Source organism: Mercenaria mercenaria, unplaced genomic scaffold, assembly GCF_021730395.1.
Source record: "Mercenaria mercenaria strain notata unplaced genomic scaffold, MADL_Memer_1 contig_4833, whole genome shotgun sequence".
In the NCBI taxonomy this organism is placed as follows: Eukaryota; Metazoa; Mollusca; class Bivalvia; order Venerida; family Veneridae; genus Mercenaria; species Mercenaria mercenaria.
The window spans coordinates 51694-71996 of NW_026463093.1; the positions used below are offsets into that span (position 1 = coordinate 51694).

At 37.5% G+C, this 20303-nt stretch overlaps 1 protein-coding gene across 1 annotated transcript; it reads left to right on the forward strand.

Annotated features, from left to right (window-relative positions):
- Positions 1–888: 888 nt before the first annotated feature.
- On the forward strand, positions 889–18718 carry LOC128554209 (kinesin-like protein KIF28). Its single transcript, XM_053535456.1, has 6 exons — positions 889–980; positions 7503–7652; positions 8377–8474; positions 15468–15565; positions 18179–18329; positions 18620–18718. The coding sequence occupies exons 1-6, from the start codon at positions 908–910 to the stop codon at positions 18716–18718; spliced, it is 669 nt and encodes a 222-aa protein (XP_053391431.1). The 5' UTR covers positions 889–907.
- The last annotated feature ends 1585 nt before the right edge of the window (positions 18719–20303 follow it).

The following is a 20303-nucleotide window of genomic DNA, read 5'->3' on the forward strand; positions in this document are numbered from 1 at the left end:
CAGCGCTTTTTTAAACATTGTATGTATTTGTTTAGGTTGGCGTGGCCCTTATAGACAGGAACCCTCACCCTGTATTCATGAATCTTGTAACATCAAGCCGTAAAAAAAACAAGGAGTTATGGGCCTTGATTGTCAAAAATATGCATAAAGGGCTTACAAGTTTGTGTAGCATGTATCTCAAAAAGTAATTGATCAGAGTCGTAAAACGTTAGGTTATTGTTGTATAGCATGACATTGTGAAGTTAAGCACCTGGTGGTTTGGCATTTCACTCAATCAGACCAGAGGTATGACCCTTGATTTAGTGAAAAATACACAAAGTGCTTAAAATATTTCACATAGAGAGGCCACTAGAGTTGAAAATAAAGAAACCTTTAAATGACTTCTCATGAACTCCTGACTGCATCTTCATCAAGCTTGGTCTGTAGCATCATTGTAAGGTTCTCACTGGAAATTTTTCAGATAGGGACATGTGGTCCTATTCATGAGTCTCTAGGGTTAAAATTAGATAAATGACCTACTGAAAAACCACTTGATAGGTCTTCATCAGACTTGTAAATGGTTCTGCTTGGATTTCTTCAGGGGCCACCGAGCTGAAAAAAGAAAAAAAATGTTTTGTCTTCAGAATATTTTCTCTTTAGTATAACGAGGATGAAGTACCACAATGGGGAGACATTTTTATCATTATTACAGTGTTTGATATGATTTAAATATATATTGTATTTCAGAGGTATTGTGCCTATTACCTGTGATGAGCTGTTCAAGACCATGGAAGCCAATGATGATGCAAACAAACGATATGAGGTTATGTTCTCCATGCTGGAAATATACAACGAACAAGTGAGAGACCTTCTGTCCAAAGATAATCCCAAAGGTGGCCTTAATGTGAGACAGAACCCTAAGTTAGGAATGTTCTATGTGGAAGGACTGAAGAAAGTACCTGTTGGGAGCTATGCGGAAATAGAGAAAAGAATGGAACAAGGTTAAGCCTATATGATAACTTATTAGCTCACGTGAGCCAAAGGCTCATGGTGAGCTTTTGTGACCGCTCCTCGTGTGTCTTGTGAAATGTGTCGTGCATCCGTCAAAAGGGGTGAAAAGAGGCCCTGCCCTGAGGGGTCTCTAGTTTACAGAGACTTGTATCAGAAATAACTTTGAAAATCTTCTTGTCTGAAACCGCAAGACCTAGGTATTTGGTATGAAGCATCGCCTTGTGGTCCTCTACCACGATTGTTCAAATTATGCCCCAGGGGTGAATAGAGGCCCTGCTTTGGGGGGTCTTATGTTTTACATAGACTTGTATAGGAAAAAAACTACAAAAATCTTCTTGCCTGAGCTGCAAGGCTTAGGCTTTTGATATTTATTATGCTCCCTGAGGTGAAAAAAAGTTATTGATTGGAAATGGTTTTCCATGTTCAGGCCCCTGTGACCCTAACCTTAGATGGTGTGACCCCAAAAACAATAGGGGTCATCTACTTCATCAGCCCTTCCATCTTATGAAGTTTGAAGGTTCTAGGACAAATGGTTCTCCAGGTATTGATCGGGAATGAAGTGTGACGGACGGATGACGGTTATGGAAACTAGAATTTTCACATGAGTGACAAATTATACCCAAACAATATGGCCTTGCCACAGAACTAAGCCAATGTTAAAGCTGAACTTGCTTGACCTTTGACCTACTGACCTCAAAATCAACAGAGGTCAACTTCTGGTCACGATCAACCTCCCTATGAAGTTTCATGATCCTCAGTCCAAGCATTCTCAAGTTATTTTCCGAAAAAGGTTAAATGTTCTGTTTCACTCTGTCCTTTGACCTTTGGAACTCAAAATCAGTACAGGTCATCTGCTGGTCATGACCAACCTCCGTATTAAGTTTCGTGATCCTTGGCCAAAGCGTTCTGAAGTTATTGTCCGAAAACTGTTTAAATGTTCCAGGTCACTGTGACCTTGACCCGTGACCTACTGATCTCAAAATCATTAGAGGTCATCTGGTGGTCATAACCAACCTCCCTATTAATTTTCATGATCCTAGGCCCAAGCGTTCTCAAGTTATCATCCGGAAACCGTTTTTCATGTTATTGTGACTTGATCTTTGACCTTCTAGCCTCAAAGTTCAACTGGACCTGTATTTTATCATGTTACACCTGTGTATAAAAATTTATAATCCTAGACCCAAGCGTTCTCAAGTTACCATCCGGAAACTGTTTAAATGTTCCGAGTCACTGTGACCTTGACCTATGATCTACTGACCTCAAAGAAGAACTTGACCTGTATTTCATGATGTTACACCTGTGTACCAAAATTATGTTCCTGGGCCAACCCTTCTCAAGTTATCATCCAGCAACCGTTTAACTGTTCAGGGTCACTGTGACCTTGGACCTACTGACCCCAAATTCGAATTTGACCTGTATTTTCTGATTTTACACCTGTGTACCAAAAATTATTTAAATCTGTCAAGCCTTTCATGAGTTATCATCAAGAACCATGAAAACCAACGGACCGATCGACCGACCGCCAAGCTCACTCCTATATACCCCCCACCCCACCCCTCACAAACTTCGTTTTGTGGGGGTATAATTATCTATTCTCTGTATTTCACATATCACTGAGATTCTGGTTTGATATTAAGGTAATATGCGCCACCTAACGATTTTCAAAGGACTGTTATGAAATTTTGCCAAATTAAAGTTCATGATATTTCCGATTGACTGGTATTTTTTCCAGTTCTCTTTTATTCTTCATTTTGCAGCTATAAGTCTTCAAACATGACCACTAACGTCATTTTTTCAGCGGAGCACAAAATGACATACTTGACAGGATTTTTAGTAACGTTTTTATATACAACAAAAATACGACAAAAAATCTTTATTTTCAAGTTTGTATTAAAATTATCTCTCCAATGATACATAATTTGTCAAGTATATATTGACGTTACATTGGAGGCAAACGATTTATGAACGTAAAACACGCAAAACCGAGCTTCACCCAAAATTTTGCATAAAGGTGCCTATATTTTAGAAACTGCCTGATAGTTTTTCGAATAGATTTGAACAAGCCTGCAGAATTTCAGTCGCTATTGGTTCCTTTTAGGGGCCATAACTCTGAAATCCATAATGGGATTTGGCCAGTTTTTGAAGGAAACCGAGATATTATGCCAATACAACTTGTGTGCAAGTTTTATTAAAGCTGATTGCAAAATGTGGTCTCTATCATGATCACAAGCCAAAAATGGCAAATTTTGCCCTTTAAGGGGCCATAACTCTGGAATCTGTGACAGGATTTGGCCAGTTTTTGAAAGGAACTGAGATATTATGCCAACACAAGTTGTGTGCAAGTTTGATTAAAGTTGATTGCAAAATGTTGTCTCTATTATGTTCACAAGTCAAAAACAGCAAATTTTGGCCCTTTAAGGGGCCATAACTCTGGCACCCATGATGGGATCTAGCAGGTTTACAGAAGGAACCAAGAGATTATGCCCATAAAAGTTGAGCGCAACTTTGATTAAAATCAAACACAAAATGTGGTCTCTATCCTGTTCACAAGGAAATTGTGGACGGACGGACAAACAATGATCACAAAAGCTCACCCTGTCACTATGTGACAGATGAGCTAAAAGACAAGAAAGTAGGTCAAGGTAACAGTGAAGTGACTCCTAATCACTTAGGATCATCAGGTAATTATAATTAAACAGTCTAGGATATATGACCTGATAATATTTTAAGTATTTATTCCTATGTAACTCATATAACAAGTGACCCCCAGGACTTGACCCAGAATCTCAAAACTTCATAGGTTGATTGGACATGCCACATAGATGATCCTTATTGCAGTCAACCATCAGTGTCTGACTTTCGCTTATGTCCCATATTTACTTCTTGCCTATTACCTCTAATGCAGAGTAGAGGAACCCTATTGATTTTGGGATCACTCTATTAAAGGTCAATGTCACAGGGTTCTGAATATGGAAAACCATTTCCGATCAATAACTTGAGAACCACCTGAGCCAAAATATTAAAAGTTCATAGGATGATTGTACATGCAAAGTAGATGACCCCTATAGATTTTGGGGTCACTTTATTAAAGGTCAAGGTTACAGTTTCCAGAACATGGAAGAACATGGAAATCAATTTCCGATCAGTAATTTGAGAGCTATTTGACCTGGAACCTGTGTTTTTTTGGTCACTCCATCAAAGGTCAAGGTTGCAGGGGTCATATGTCCGTCACACTTCATTTTCAATCAATAACTTGAGAACTATTTGACCTAGAACCTTCAGTCTTCATAGGGTAATAGGGCTTACAGAGTAGTTGACTGCTACTATTTTAGTTTCTCTAAGACATTTAGGTACAATCAACTGTCTACTTTTGTCTAAATTCTGGGCGGTATACTCTCTATATAACAATCTATTCCTTATCTCAAACCTAACTGAACCTTTACCTCTACACTGCTTAATCGTACCTTCCTCAGCCTTCTTTCTACACAAATCTAACGTGCTATCTTTCTGTTGCTTATCTAAGAATTCCTCTCTAGATACATCTAAAATCTGAGACGGAACTTTAAGCTTTACTTGCTTCTTAACTTTGGCTTGCGCCCTAGTTTCTACTGCTGACGCTAAGCTACTAAACTGAGGTTCTACAGCTCCCTCTACATTACCAATTATAACATCATTGGTAGGATTATCTACAACCAACGCCTCTACTGTACCCTTGAAATACGGACAATCAATATCTATTTTAGCTACATCTAGCCTATGTTCACTCCCATCTATGTACTTACATCTACGGGTTTTCTCTAAAAACTGACTTGCTTCTACTAAGTTCCGTTTCACTATCACACATGTACAACCTGTATCCCGCATAGCGATTACATCCCTACCATTACAAGTACCGGGTTTTGTAGGACATGTACTTACACTAAGCATACCTAACTCCTCTACATCACTTAATTCTATAATGCTATTTCCACTCTCTGACCTACTTGACTTACTCCTATCTCTATCTCTATTTCTTCCTCTACCTCTACTCCTAGATCGGTCACGGCCTCTACCTCTATTTCTATTTTCCTTACTATTTCTATTCTCCCCTTTACTACTTTCCTGTTCCTGCTCTACCTCTAACTCTGCTGCTGCATTGGCACTATTACCGCCGTGCTTTCCACTCCTACAGTAATATGAGCTATGCCCTATTCGACCACACTTATTACACCAAAGGGTTGAAAACCTCTACCTCTATTAGCAACATTGCTACTACCTCTATTACTAGTGCCTACATTACGACTACTAGGATACTGTCTCTGAGGTATTTCATATGGTTTATAGCTCCGGTCCTTATTGGTTCGATTCACGACATACTTGGGACCTCCACGAGTCTTTGCAAACAAATCTGCATCTTCTGCTACATCCCTAGCTTTAACTAACCTCTTACTACTCAAATTCTGGTATAGTTCTCTATTACAGACATCTAAAAATTGGTCCCTAAGAATAAAATCTAACAATCCTTCGTACGTTTTCTCTACCTTACTCAATCTAAGCCAACCATCTAAATATCTACTTATTCTGGCTAGAAACATCACAAAGGTCTCATTATCACGAGGCCTCTCAATTCTAAACTTTTTCTTATAGCCATCGTCAGTGAGTTCGAACTGACGTAGCAAAGCGGCTTTCAGTTTATCATAATCCTTCCTATCTTCCAACGTGTCAAATAGATCAAAGGTCAGGGTCACATGGGCCTGACCATGGAAAACCATCCCTGATCAATAACTTTAGAACCACTTGACCCAGAATGTTGAAACTTCATAGGATGATTGGACATTCCGCATAGATGATCCCTATTGCAGTCAACCATCAGAGTCTGACTTCGCTCCTGTCCCATATTTACTTCTTGCTTCTTACTTCTATGCATTGTGGGGAGGGGGCATGGACTTTTCTACAAAAGCATCATCTAGTTTTATTTAAAAATTCTTGAAGCTTGCTGTATACTGACTATAGTAGTTTATGACATAAAGCTGTTGCTAGGGAGTGTGAGGGCTGTTGCACTTTCCATTACCTCTCATGAACAGTTTCAGTCAAACCAAGTCTGCTGTTATTTTGCTTGGTTGCAAAAGATCTTCTTACATGTTTTGTTAATGTAATAACTACCTTTAATTCCTTGGAATGTGTGAAACTGTGAAAGTGAGTTAATGAACTTCATTGACTTAGAATATCTGAAAACGTTTTATACTTAAAAATTGCATAAATAATTATCTGTGAATAAAGAATGATTTACATTTCTTTTTTAGCTCATCTGATTTTTTGAAAAAAAAAAGAAAAAATGATGAGTTATTGTCATCACTTGATCGGCATCAGTGTCTGTGTCAGCATTGCCTGGTTAAATTTTGTTTAGGTCAGCTTTTCTCCTAAACTATCAAAGCTATTGCTTTAAAACTTGCAACACTTGTTCACCATCATAAGCTGAATCTGTACAGCAAGAAACTTACCTCTATCCTGCTTTTTTGCACGAATTATGGCCCCTTTTGGACTTAGAAAATATCGGATTTCTTGGTAAAGTTTCATGTTTAGGTCATTTTTTCTCCTAAACTATTAGAGCTGTTGCTTTGAAACTTGCAACACTTGTTCACCATCAAAAGCTGACTCTGTACAGCAAGAAACATAACTCCATCCTGCTTTTTGCAAGAATTATGGCCCCTTTTGGACTTAGAAAATCAGATTTCTTGGTTAAGTTTTATGTTTAGGTCAGCTTTTCTCCTAAACTATCAAAGCTATTGCTTTATAACTTACAACACTTGTTCACCATCATTAGCTGTCTCCGTTCAGCATGAAACATAACTCCATCCTGCTTTTTACAAGAATTATGGCCCCTTTCAGACTTAGAAAATATCAGATTTCTTGGTTAAGTTTTATGTTTAGGTCAGCTTTTCTCCTAAACTATTGAAGCTATTGCTTTGAAACTTGCAACACTTTTCACTATCAAAAGCTGACTCTGTATAGCAAGAAACATATCTCTGTCCTGCTATTTGCAAGAATTATGGCCCCTTTTGAACAGATTTCTTGGTTAAGTTGTGCATTTAGGTTAACTTTTCTCCTTTACGGTCAAGGCTATTGCTTTAAAACTTGGAGCAGTTATTTGCCATTAAAAAATTGACACTGCACAGCATGTACAGTAACTCTTCATTGCTTTTTGCAAGAACTATTGCCCCTTTTTGACTTAGAAAATCTTTGGTAGGTCAATATTTCTATTTAACAGAGACAAAAAAATCAGATGAGCGTCTGCACCTGCAAGGCAGTGCTCTTGTTTTTTTTTTTGCCACAACTGATGGCTTTTCCAGTCATTACAATGTTCATAGATCTTTGAATATAATTCTAGTGCTATAAGCATATATATTACTACCAACATTGTTTTAGTCTTTTCCTTAACTAACATTATATTATGGAAGCCCAGAAAGTAGGAAAAATTCAAACATTGAAGGATAGTTTTTCTTATACAATAATCTGTTGATCTCTGTATCTAGGTACACAGTCAAGAACAGTAGCATCAACAAATATGAATGCCACGAGCAGTCGTGCTCATACTGTGGTCACAATTATATTTGACCAGATCATTAAGTCAGACAGTGGGGAAACAAAGAAAAGCTCTGTGATGAATTTAGTGGATTTGGCAGGTTAGTTTACCTTTTTTCTTTTATAAACATCAGTAAAACTTAAGGCAGTAGATAGAAGGGTGTGTTTGAAGGCAGTAGATAGAAGGGTGTGTTTTTAATGTTGTCAGAAGTTAAACGACAACTGTGACCTGCACCAAAAGACAACAGTCAGAACCAGTGCCTTTGAAGGGTACTGTAAAGCTTGGTCTCAAACCAAAGACCTGTAGCACCCCCAGTAAGGCAAGGTACAAACAAGAGGAACACCACTCAGCTAAAATTGCCTTATCTACTGAAAAATGGCAAAAGTACTCAAAAAGTAGAATCTTAAGAAAAAGAAAAATACAATGCTAACAAAAATGCAAGAGCAAGAAAAGACTGTGTAGCCAAACATCAGTAACAAAATGCAAAAGTTGTAGCCAGATATGGCCACATTTTTATCACAGCAGACTTCAAAAATACATGTAATACCTTGTAATATTTGTCTCTCATTGACTGTTGTTCATTTTCTGTATGTTTGGAGGCTATACTACACATTCTGTAGAGAAAACTGAGCAGATTATTATTACTCAAATTTATTTCAGGATATGGACTGGGGATATATCTGTGTTATTCCAAATAAAATGGCTTTATGGTCAGGCAGACCTAAAATATTCATTTTTAATTGTAATACAATGATTTTCCTACTACTGTCATATAGGTCTGTCTCATGATAAACTGTCAAGCAGAAGTATATTTTATATTGTAGGTTCTGAGAGAGCAGACAGTACAGGAGCTACAGGTGACAGATTAAAGGAAGGTGCTAACATTAATAAGTCTCTCTCGGCTCTAGGAAACGTCATATCAGTAAGTCTTTGCAATATCTCATTGTAGTGCAAAAATAAGTATGTACAATAATTTATTAAAGTGTTAAAACATTGCTTTGTAATGTAAATATACACTACAGTCCAAAACCGTTATCTCGACTTCGGTTATTTTGGTACCTCTAGTGGATTTTCCTGGTCCCGATTTCTTTCCTTCTTATTTCATACAAATCAACTATGGATATCTCAATTTGAATATTTTGATTTTAAGCTCACCTGTCACATAGTGACAAGTGAGCTTTTGTGATCGCCCTTCATCTGTCTTCTGTCGTCTGTCCACAATTTCTTGTGAACACGATAGAGACCACATTTTGCAGTCAATTTTAGTCAGACTTGCACACAACTTGTATTGGCATAATACCTCGATTCCTTTCGAAAACTGGCCAGATCCCATCATGAGTCCAGAGTTGTGGCCCCTTAAAGGGCATAAATTTGCTATTTTGGCTTTTGCAGCTATATAGAGACTTCATTCATGGTTTGATTTGATACAAACTTGCAAAATATCTTTAACAACAATAAATCTTGGATTCCATGATGAATTTGTCAGATCCAATCATAGGTTCCAGAGTTACGGCCTCTGATTGACCCCTGAAAGAGCCAAAATTTGTTAATTTTTACCTTGTGAACACGATAGAAGTGACATTTGATTGATTTTAACCACACTTACACACAACTCAAGTCACAATAAGGTCTCGGTTCCTTTTGAAACGGCTAGATTTCATCTCGGGGGGTTCTAGAGTTACTTACAAAATTTTCTATTTTGGCTCATTCAGCCATATAAAGGTTTCATTTGTGCTTGATACAAACTTGCACAGAATGATTTATCTTGATGATCTTCAGGCCTGGATCGAAACTGGGTCATATTGGGTCAAAAACTAGGTCACCAGGTCAAATGAAAGGCAAAGCTGGTTAACATCTTTGAGGCCACATTTATGACCCTATCGTCATGAAATGTGGTCAGAATGTTAGTCTTGATGTTTATCTTGATGATTTCTAGGCCAAGTTCAAAACTGGGTCATATGGGTCAAAAACTAGGTCATCCAGTCAAATCAAAAGAATTAACCGCCTCGATAGCCTAGTGGTAGAGCGTCCGCTTCGAGTGCGGGAGGTCGTGGGTTCGATCCCCGGCTGCGTCATACCAGAGACGTGGAAAATGGTACCTGTAGCTCCCTTGCTTGGCTCTCAGCATCTCAGCATTAAAAGGGAAACTGGCCTCTTCTCTCATACCCTCATAGCAATGGATTCCATCAGGAATGAGGTGTCGAGAGTGATTAATATGAGTTGTAGAACTTCTTCACAATCGACCTAAAATGAATTCTGTATAAACTAAATCAAAGGAAAAGCTTGAGGCCACATTTATGACCCTGTCTTCATGAAAATTGGTCAGATTGTTTATCTAGGTCACTAAGTCAAATTAAAGAAAACCTTATGTATGCAATAGGGGCTGCATTTTACACTGGATCTTCATGAAATTTGATCAGAATGTATTTCTGGTTGAAATCTTGGTTGAATTTGAATATGGGTCATTTAGGATCAAAAACTAGGTCGCTCGGTCAAAATCAAAGAAAACCTTGTGTACGCAATAGGGGTTGCATTTTACACTGGATATACATAAAATTTAGTCAGAATGGTTGCCTTGATAAAATCTACGTCAAGTTAGAATATGGGTCATCTATGATTAAGAACTAGGTCACTAGGTCAAATGAAGGAAAAACCTTGTGTATGCGATAGAGACTGTATTTTACAATTGATCTTTTTGAAATTTGTTCAGAATGATAGCCTTGATGAACTTAAGGTCAAGTTTTAATATTGGTCATCTGGGGTCAAAAACTAGGTTGCTAGACAAATCAAAGAAAAACGTTTGGTATGCGATAGAAGCTGTATTTTTCAATTGAGGTTCATGAAATTTGGTCAGAATGATTGTCTTGATCAAATCTAGGTCAAGTTCAAATGTACCGGTAGGTCATCTTGGCTTAAAAACTAGGTTGCTAGGTCAAATTGAAGAAAACACTTGTTTACACTTAGAGACCACATTTTTGGTCCAATCTTAATGAAAATTGGTCAGAATATTAGTTTCCATGAACTCACTAGGTCAGACATGTTTACACTGTTATGTTTTGTTTCTCAGGTGAGCGACTGAGGCCCTCTTGTTTTAATGTTTGTATGAAATCTAGGTCAAGTTTGAAATGGGAATGTTGAAAAAGGGCGTTAAACCCAGCATAGATAAATAAATTAATAACATCTTTGAAAACTGGTAATTTGGTCAGTTGGGTAAAAGTCATCAAAAAACTTAGGTTATGGTTTACCTGATATACATAAAACATGGTGAGAATGTTCAGCATTATGAAATATGCTTTAAATAGTAGTACAGAAATGTTCTGTTACCGGAGATGTAAGTTACTTTTTCATATAATTTATGTAAACACTATTTCTTCTGCATATTGTGCATGCTTTAGAAAATCTTCTTGTCAGAAAATGCTATCCAAATAATATTTTCACATATATTTTCCTCTACCAAAATTGATGAGCAATCCAGGACCACCATGACCTTCATGTTAGGTATTAGAATTAATTAGTGGAACACCGGAGGGGACTATAGGAATGCCTTCTGTCCATCTGTCAGTATGTCCACAAATCTGAATCCTGCAATTTCTCAAAAAGTTTTCAAGCTAGGTTTATAAAACTTGGTATGTGCATAGAGGGCAATATGTTGATTATGCATCTACATGACTTATGCTTGTAGGTCATAGATCAAGGTCACTATTGAAGGTCAAGTAAAAATTGTTCCTGCTCCATACCTTTTATATGCATTCATGGATTATCATAGTGCTACATACAAACGTTCCCCATGATGAGACAATGTGTCAACACATGATCTATGATTGTAAGTTAAAGGTCATGGCCACTGTTTAAAGTCAAGAAAAACTTTGTTTCCAATCCATAACTTTTATATGCATTGGAGAATTTTCTTACCACTACAAGCAAATGTTCCTTGTGACCAGACAATATGTCGCAAACATGACCCATGCTTGGTGATCAAAGATCAAGGTTTCTATTGAAATTAAAGTAAAACTAGTTTTTGTTCCTTAGCTTCTAAATGCATTGAAGCATTTCAGTATGCACACACACATTTATTTCCCATAACCAGATGATGTTGCTTGCATGACCCATGCCTGTCAATCAGAGGTCAAAGTTACCATTTAAGGTCAATTATAAAGCTTTCAGCTCCATAAATTTTAATTGCATTATAAGATTTTTAGCTCACCTGTCACATAGTGACAAGGTGAGCTTTTGTGATCACACAGCGTCCGTCGTCCGTCCGTCCACCCATCCGCCTGTAAACTTTTGCTTGTGACCACTCTAGAGGTCACATTTTTTGTGGGATCTTTATGAAAGTTGGTCAGAATGTTCATCTTGATGATATCTAGGTCAAGTTCGAAACTGGGTCACGTGCCATCAAAAACTAGGTCAGTGGTCTAAAAATAGAAAAACCTTGTGACCTCTCTAGAGGCCATATATTTCACAAGGTCTTCATGAAAATTGGTCAGAATGTTCACCTTGATGATATCTACGTCAAGTTCAAAACTGGGTCACGTGCCATCAAAAACTAGGTCAGTAGGTCTAAAAATAGAAAAACCTTGTGACCTCTTTAGAGGCCATGTATTTCACAAGATCTTCATGAAAATTAGTCAGAATGTTCACCTTGATGATATCTAGGTCAAGTTTGAAACTGGGTCACGTGCCTTCAAAAACTAGGTCAGTAGGTCAAATAATAGAAAAACCTTGTGACCTCTCTAAAGGCCATATTTTTCATAGGATCTGTATGAAGGTTGGTCTGAATGTTCATCTTGATGATATCTAGGTCAGGTTCGAAACTGGGTCACATGCAGTCAAAAGCTAGGTCAGTAGGTCTAAAAATAGAAAAACATTGTGACCTCTCTAGAGGCCATATGTTTCACGAGATCTTCATGAAAATTGGTCGGAATGTTCACCTTGATGATATCTAGAACAGATTCGAAAGTGGGTCATGTGCCTTCAAAAACTAGGTCAGTAGGTCAAATAATAGAAAAACCTTGTTACCTCTCTAGAGGCCATATTTTTCATGGGATTTGTATGAAAAATGGTCTGAATATTTATCTTGATGATATCTAGGTCAAGTTCAAAAGTGGGTCATGTGCCCTCTAAAACTAGGTCAGTAGGTCAAATAATAGAAAAACCTTGTGACCTCTCTAAAGGCCATTTTTTCATGGGATCTGTATGAAAGTTGGTCTGAATGTTCATCTTGATGATATCTAGGTCAAGTTCGAAACAGGGTCATGTGCGGTCAAAAACTAGGTCAGTAGGTCTAAAAATAGAAAAACATTATGACCTCTGTAGAGGCCATACTTGTGAATGGATCTCCATAAAAATTGGTCAGAATGTTCATCTTGATGATATGTAGGTCAGGTTCAATAGTGGATCACGTGCTGTCAAAAAGTAGGTCAGTAGGTCAAATAATGAAAAAACGTTGTGACCTCTCTAGAGGCCATATTTTTTATTGGATCTTCATGAAATTTGATCTGAATGTTAATCTTGATGATATCTAGGTCTGTTTCGAAACTGGGTCACGTGCGATCAAAAACTAGGCCAGTAGGTATAAAAATAGAAAAACCTTGTGACCTCTCTAGAGGCCATATTTTTCATGAGATGTTCATGAAAATTAGTGAGAATGTTCACCTTGATGATATCTAGGTAAAGTTCAAAACAGGGTCAATAGGTCAAATAATAGAAAAACCTTGTGACCTCTAGAGACCATATTTTTCAATGGATCTTCATGAAAATTGGTCAGAATTTTTATCTTGATAATATGTAGGTCAAATTCAAAACTGGGTCACATGAGCTCAAAAACTAGGTCACTATGTCAAATAATAGAAAAAAACGACGTCATACTCAAAACTGGGTCATGTGGGAAGAGGTGAGCGGTTCAGGACCATTATGGTCCTTTTGTTTAATTACTACACAGAAATGAGCCCCATGGTTAGACTATTTGTCCTGCCCATGACTGGTGGTTGTCGGTCAAAGATCAAGGTCACTTTTGAAGGTCAAGTGAAATTGTTTCCGCTCCAATACTTTTATGTGCATTGAAGGATTATCATAGTATTGTACTATTTAATTGACCTGTCAAAACATGTTCACGGCTTTCATGTTAATCTTATACAAGGCTTGAACAGAATATAATGAAAGCCGGGTCCATGTTTTGACAGGTCAAATAAATTGGACAATACTGCACACAAATGTTCCACATGATGAGACAATGGGTTGTGTACATGATCTATGCTTGTAGGTCAAAGCAACTGTTGAAATGTTCATCACAAGAGGGGACCATAGGAATTCCTTCTGTCCATCTGTCTTTTCATTGGTCCACCTGTCTGTCAGCAAATCTGGATCCTGCAAAGTCTTCCACTAGTTGTCCGCCCTTCTGTCCGTCTTTCCGTCCGTCCGGAGCGATATCTAGGAAGTGGTTGGGAATATTTATATAAAACTTCATATACATGTTCACCACAATGAGTTTTTGCGGCCCGCCAAGTTTCAGTCAGATTGCCCTAGTAACACCAGAGTTATGGCCCTTAGAAGTTTCTAGTGTAAACTATATAGGGTACTATAAATATGGCAATTTCTGCATCATAACTTTTGATATATTTGACCTAGAACTATGAAACTTAAACAGACTTTAGATCACCATAATGTGGTTGTGTAAACACAATTTCGTTCAGATTTATTTTGTAAATTAAGAGTTATTGCCCTTTAATTGTATAAAAATCCACATATTTGTACATAACAAACTTACCATTTGGTAGAATTTCATTAAATTTCTTTCATTTCTTTTCCATGAACATTTATTGTGAACTTGTGTACCCACACCTGGTCACCCCCTTACCTTGATCACACCCCGTCCCCCTCCTGACCCCATCCCCCCACTCTCAAAAAAAAAATTATTCCGTATTTTAGATTTTTTTCAAACAAACGTCATATACATGTACACCGCTATTAGTTTATGGGGCCCATCAAGTTTCAGTCAGATTGCCCAAGTAACACCAGAGTTATCGCCCTTAGAATTTCTAGTGTTAACTATATAGGGTACTATAAATATGGCAATTTCTGCATCATAACTTTTGATATATTTGACCTAGAACTATGAAACTTAAGTAGAATTTAGAGCACTATAATATGGTTGTGCACACGCAATTTCGTACAGATTTCTTTTGTAACTTTAGAGTTATTGCCCTTTAAATTGTCTAAAAATCCACATATTTGTACATAACAAACTTACCATTTGGCAGAATTTCATTAAATTTCTTTCATTTCTTTTCCCTGAACATTTATTATTAACATGTGAAGTTGTTCACCCACACCTGGTCACCCACTTGCCTTGGTCACACCCCCTCCCCCCCCCCCCCCCCCCCACACACACACACACACCCACCCATAAAAAAAAAAAAATCATGCCATATTTTAGATTTTTTTCAAACCTTCCATGAATATTTATCAACATGCAAGTTGTACCATTCCCCCTACTTGCATTTCAATTAACTGCATTTAATTTTAAAAGCTAAGCTAAATACAGTAAGCATATCCCATTCAAAATAAATTCTTTAGTCAGGATCAAAGTATCATACATTTATTATGTACTCTATAATTAAACATTTGTTTTCTGTTAAATTGATTTTGACTAATGAAATTATTTGCTTCTTATTAACATCCTAAACTTTTTGCTGGATATATTTTTTTGCCATTCCTCACCACAAACCCTTTCGGAGGGGGATACCAATTCATCGAATTTGCTTGTTAAATATATGTTCTTAATGTTCTTACACTTTTCATTACTCAAAATTAAAAAGTAATGATTTGCTATTAAAGTATGTTTTAAAGTATGTTTTAAAGTGTACTTAGCAAAGTGACCCACATTTGATGCATTATACTGGATATTTGACTTCAGGCATTAGCAGACCTGTCAATGGGAAAGAAGAAAGTTATGGTGCCTTACAGGGACTCGGTCCTCACAAAATTGCTACAGAATGCCCTCGGTGGAAACAGGTAGCTTTGTATATCATCTCGTTAAGTTATTATCCCCCGCCGATGAAATCGGGAGTGGGGTATTGAAATGGTGTTGTCAGTCCGTCAGTCCGTCCGTCCGTCCGTCCGCAGCCATTTCTCAGTAACTACTTCGTAGAATTTCATGAAACTTGAAATAAACATGAACCAACATACTGCGATGATGCCCGTCAAGTTTTTTTTTTTGATTGGTCAATTTCCCTCAGAGTTATTGCCCTTGATTTAATAAAAAATGTCCGTCTGCAGCCATTGCTCAGTAACTAACTGGTAGAATTTCATCAAATTTGAAATAGACATGAACCAAGATACTGCGCTGATGCCCTTCAAGTTTTTTTTTTGATAGGTCAATTTCCCTCAGAGTTATTGCCCTTGATTTAATGGAAAATGTCCGTCTGCAGCCATTTCTCAGTAACTAGCAGGTAGAATTTCATCAAACTTGAAGTAGACATGAACCAAGATACTGCGACGATGCCCTTCAAGTTTTTTTTCGATTTGTCAATTTTCCATATAGTTATTGCCCTTTAATTGTTTAAAAATCCACAGATCTGTACATAACAAACCAACCAATTGGAAGAATTTCATTAAACTCCATGAACATTTATTATAAACATGTGATGTTGTGTACCTACACCTGGTCACCACCTTACCACCCCCACCCCCCCCCCCCCCCCCCCCCCCCCCCCCCTTCTTTTTTTTTTTTTTTTTTTTTTTTTTTTTCATTTTTCGTTTTCTATCAATATTTATAATCAACATGTAAACTGTTGTATCCTCACCCCACCCCCCATCCCCCACCCAAACAAACCATTCATTTTCTTTTAATTTGATTTTGACTAATGAAATTATTTGCTTCTTGGTAACATTCTTAACTTTTTGCTGGATATATTTTTTTGCCGTTCCTCAACTCTGACCCTTTCGGCGGGGGATTCCAATTCATTGAATTTGCTTGTATTGATTTTGTCTTGTCTGGTATCTGTCAGTCCACTCTTTCCATTAAACAACATCTGCTCCAAACCCATAGGGCCTAGGGCTTTGATATGTGGTATGTAGCATCACCCAGTGGTCCTCTACTAAGATTGTATAAATTATCCACCTAGGGTCAAATATGACCCCCACCCTGGGAGTCACATTGTTTATATAGACTTGTATGGGGAAAAACTTTGAAAATCTTCTTGTCCAAGGGCTTTGATATTTGGTATGTAACATTGTATAGTAGTCCTTTACCAAGATTGTTCAAATTATCCCCCTTGGGTTAAAAATGGCCCTGCTTAGGACGGCATATGGTTTAGAGAGACTTGTAAAGGAAAAACCCTTAAAAAATCTAAAACCATAAGGCCCAGAGCTTAGATATTTAGTATTTAGTATTGGCTAGTGGTCAACTATCAGTTTTGTTCAAATCATGACTCTGGTGTCAATATAGGCCACACCCAGGGGCTCCCTTGTTATATGAGTTAGATATGAAAAAATACTTAAAAAATTATCTTATCATATTTCCTTGACTGTTTAATTATAATTACCTGGTGGCTACTAGTAATTAGTGACCTTGACCTGCTGATCTAATTTCTTGGTTTTAGCTTGACTATTCAAAGAATATTCTAGCTATTCTACTCACCCTGGCGTCTGTGTCGGTGTCACACCTTTGTTAAAGTTTTATATGGTTAAAGTTTTACATGCAAATACATACGACCATCATTTAAAGGCTTATAGCTTTTAAATTATTTTTTTCTTTTTCTAGGTCAAAAAAAACCCCCAACCAACCTCACTAGGTCAAGTCTCATATCTCTAACATGTATTTTGGCCAAAATATGCCCCTTTTTGGACTTAAAGTATTGTGTGCAAGTTACTCCAAAAGTAATGCAGATAGTGAATTGAAACTTCACCTGTGTCTTCAGGGTTATAAAACTAGGTGATAGCATCAAGTCCCATAACTCTGACATGCATATTGGCCAAATTATGCCCCCTTTTGGACTTAGAAAATCCTGGTTGAAGTTTTGCATGCAAGAACATATGGCTATCATTTAAAGGCATATAGCTTTGAAACTTATTTTTTCTTTTTCTAAGTCTGTTACTAGTTAAAGTCCTATAACTCTGACATGTATTTTGACCAAATTAAGCCCCCTTTTGGACTTAGAAAAAACTTCACATGTGTCTTTGGAGTTATTAAATTAGGTTACTATCTGCAAACCTAATGCAGATACTGGATTGAAATCAATAGGTATTTTAATATGGACAACAATTCAAATAGTCGAGCATTGGCTGATTACAGACAGCTGTTTAAGATATATAGCCTTGAAATTTGGATTGACATATACAGTTTTGCACACCGATCTTAAAACTGACTTTCAGTGATCATGAATTTGACCTACTGACCTACTTTCTTAATATTTTCATATCAGTTTCACATTTGACACAAGTTCACACAACTGGGAAAAGATTTCAATGCTTAATTATATTTGATTTTCTTACCTAATCTCTTACACATGTCTGTGTAGCTCATATTACTCAGGTTAGCGATCCAGGGTCATCATGACCCTCTTGTTTTATTTTCAGTAAAACAATAATGATAGCACTATGTCTTGTTTTTTTTTTTATTTTCAGTAAAACAATAATGATAGCTGCATTATCACCGGCTGACATTAACTATGATGAAACTCTAGGTACATTAAGATACGCTGACAGAGCTAAGAAGATACAGAATAAAGCCGTTATTAATGAAAACCCAATGGACAAACTTATACGACAACTTAAAGTAAGCAATTAGTGTTATACCAAATTGTAAATATGTCTAAAAATGTAAGCCCAACTAAAACTAATGTTACTTTCCATGTAAACAATAGCTGTTTATCCCAAATTGAGGATGTGGTTGGTATTGGTGTGTATACCTTTAGACCACCAGACTGTGACTGTTATTGGTGTGTATACCTTCAGCCCACCAGACCAGTGTATTACTGGCATTCATCTCACTAGTCTGTGACTGGTATTGGTGTGTATACCTTCAGCTCACCAGTCTGTGACTGGTATTGGTGTGTATACCTTCAGCTCACCAGTATGTGGTTGGTATTGGTGTGTATACCTTCAGCTCACCAGTATGTGGTTGGTATTGGTGTGTATACCTTCAGCTCACCAGACTGTGACTGATATTGGTGTGTATACCTTCAGCTCACCAGTATGCAGGGACTTAGGGACGGTTTTCGTATTGGGGCGGCGAAGCGGGGTGGGTGTCTGGGGTATGCCCGGGAAAATTTTGCATATAGCTAAAGTAAATGGTGCAATCTGGTGACTTCTTGAACTGCTCATGCAGTAGCTGTTAAACATACTAGTTTATTTCGAGTTTTCAGCCCTAATTACAGTTTACCATGTTCAAACACTGTAATGGCGTTTCGATGTTAGACACGAACAATGTCTTGCCAGGGTAGAACCAGTAATGTCTATGTAGGGGATCGAGCACAAGACCCTGACTTAAAGGGGTAATCCAATCCTTATGGCATTTTAGTCGTTAAATGGCATTATAAAGGTAATTCGCAATTCACTGTTTTCTTTCTGAAATAAGAACTAATTATATATTTGTATGTTTATATATTTTAATTTCATTACATAATTTATTGCATACGATGTACAACATTATATGTAGAACATCATTTGCACCTATAGCTAGCTAATATTAAGTTACACAAACTTTCCAGATGTATTTTTGTGTGTTTCATTTCCACAAACAAATTCATTTGTTACTTCCATCATGTCAACTTTGTCCGTCATCTCCCTATGCACATAGAGTGTCTTGAGATAGTTGAACCTTTTCTGTGTCATACTGGTACACAAATAAGTCTTAACTCTATGTAGAGCCGAGAAGGTATGTTCACTAGTCACATTCGTAGCTGGCATCACTAGCACAAGTTTTAACACAGTCACAATTTCAGAGAACATATTCCTTGAGACCGGGTTCATGGTTTGAATAAGCTCAACAACACGTTGTAAGGAAACACACTTTCTGTTGCTGATTGCACTCTCTGCATACACTTGAAGGGTTTTCAGTTGAGTGAGTAGAGATGTCTGATCGATGTCATCCTTGTAGAATTCTAAGACATAGTTCATGTCATCGACAAAAGACAGATCACCAGTCACGCATTTAATCAGCATGTCTTCAAGATGTCTGTAGGTCTTGTACCCGGGTTGATAGAACCTGCTCTGAACACAGTTTATAGTTAGGTCGAGCGCCTCATAATACTTTTGACGGTACAAGTCCTTCACTGTGGCAGGATATTCATTGGGTATGCTTCCAGTCTCAAATCATTTTGGCATTTTTCGTCTGCGCTGCTAAGTCGGTTCATTGACATCAAGAGTGTTGAGCTGATCATTCACTTGGTCCCAGAATTTATCATAGCTATCCTCTTCTCTCTGCTGCGGACCCTTGTGTTGTAGTGTTTTACTAAGATTGTCAGTGTGTCACAGTACCTCGTATCCCAAGCTGACTACAAAAAAAAATCAGAGTTACTCATTTGTGTCTGCACACCCAGGATGCGCGCCGAGTTTCTGAATCCTTCACATCATCGTAACTGCTGTCCCACAATGTCTGCAACACATTATAGTTCTCAAGAACACTGTTTAAGCTAGTGGCCCGTACAGTCCACTGTGTTGGGCATAGTACTCTAAATTCTGGTATTTCTGGATTCAAATCACCTTTTAGCTCACATGTCACAAAGTGACAATGTGAGCTTTTGTGATC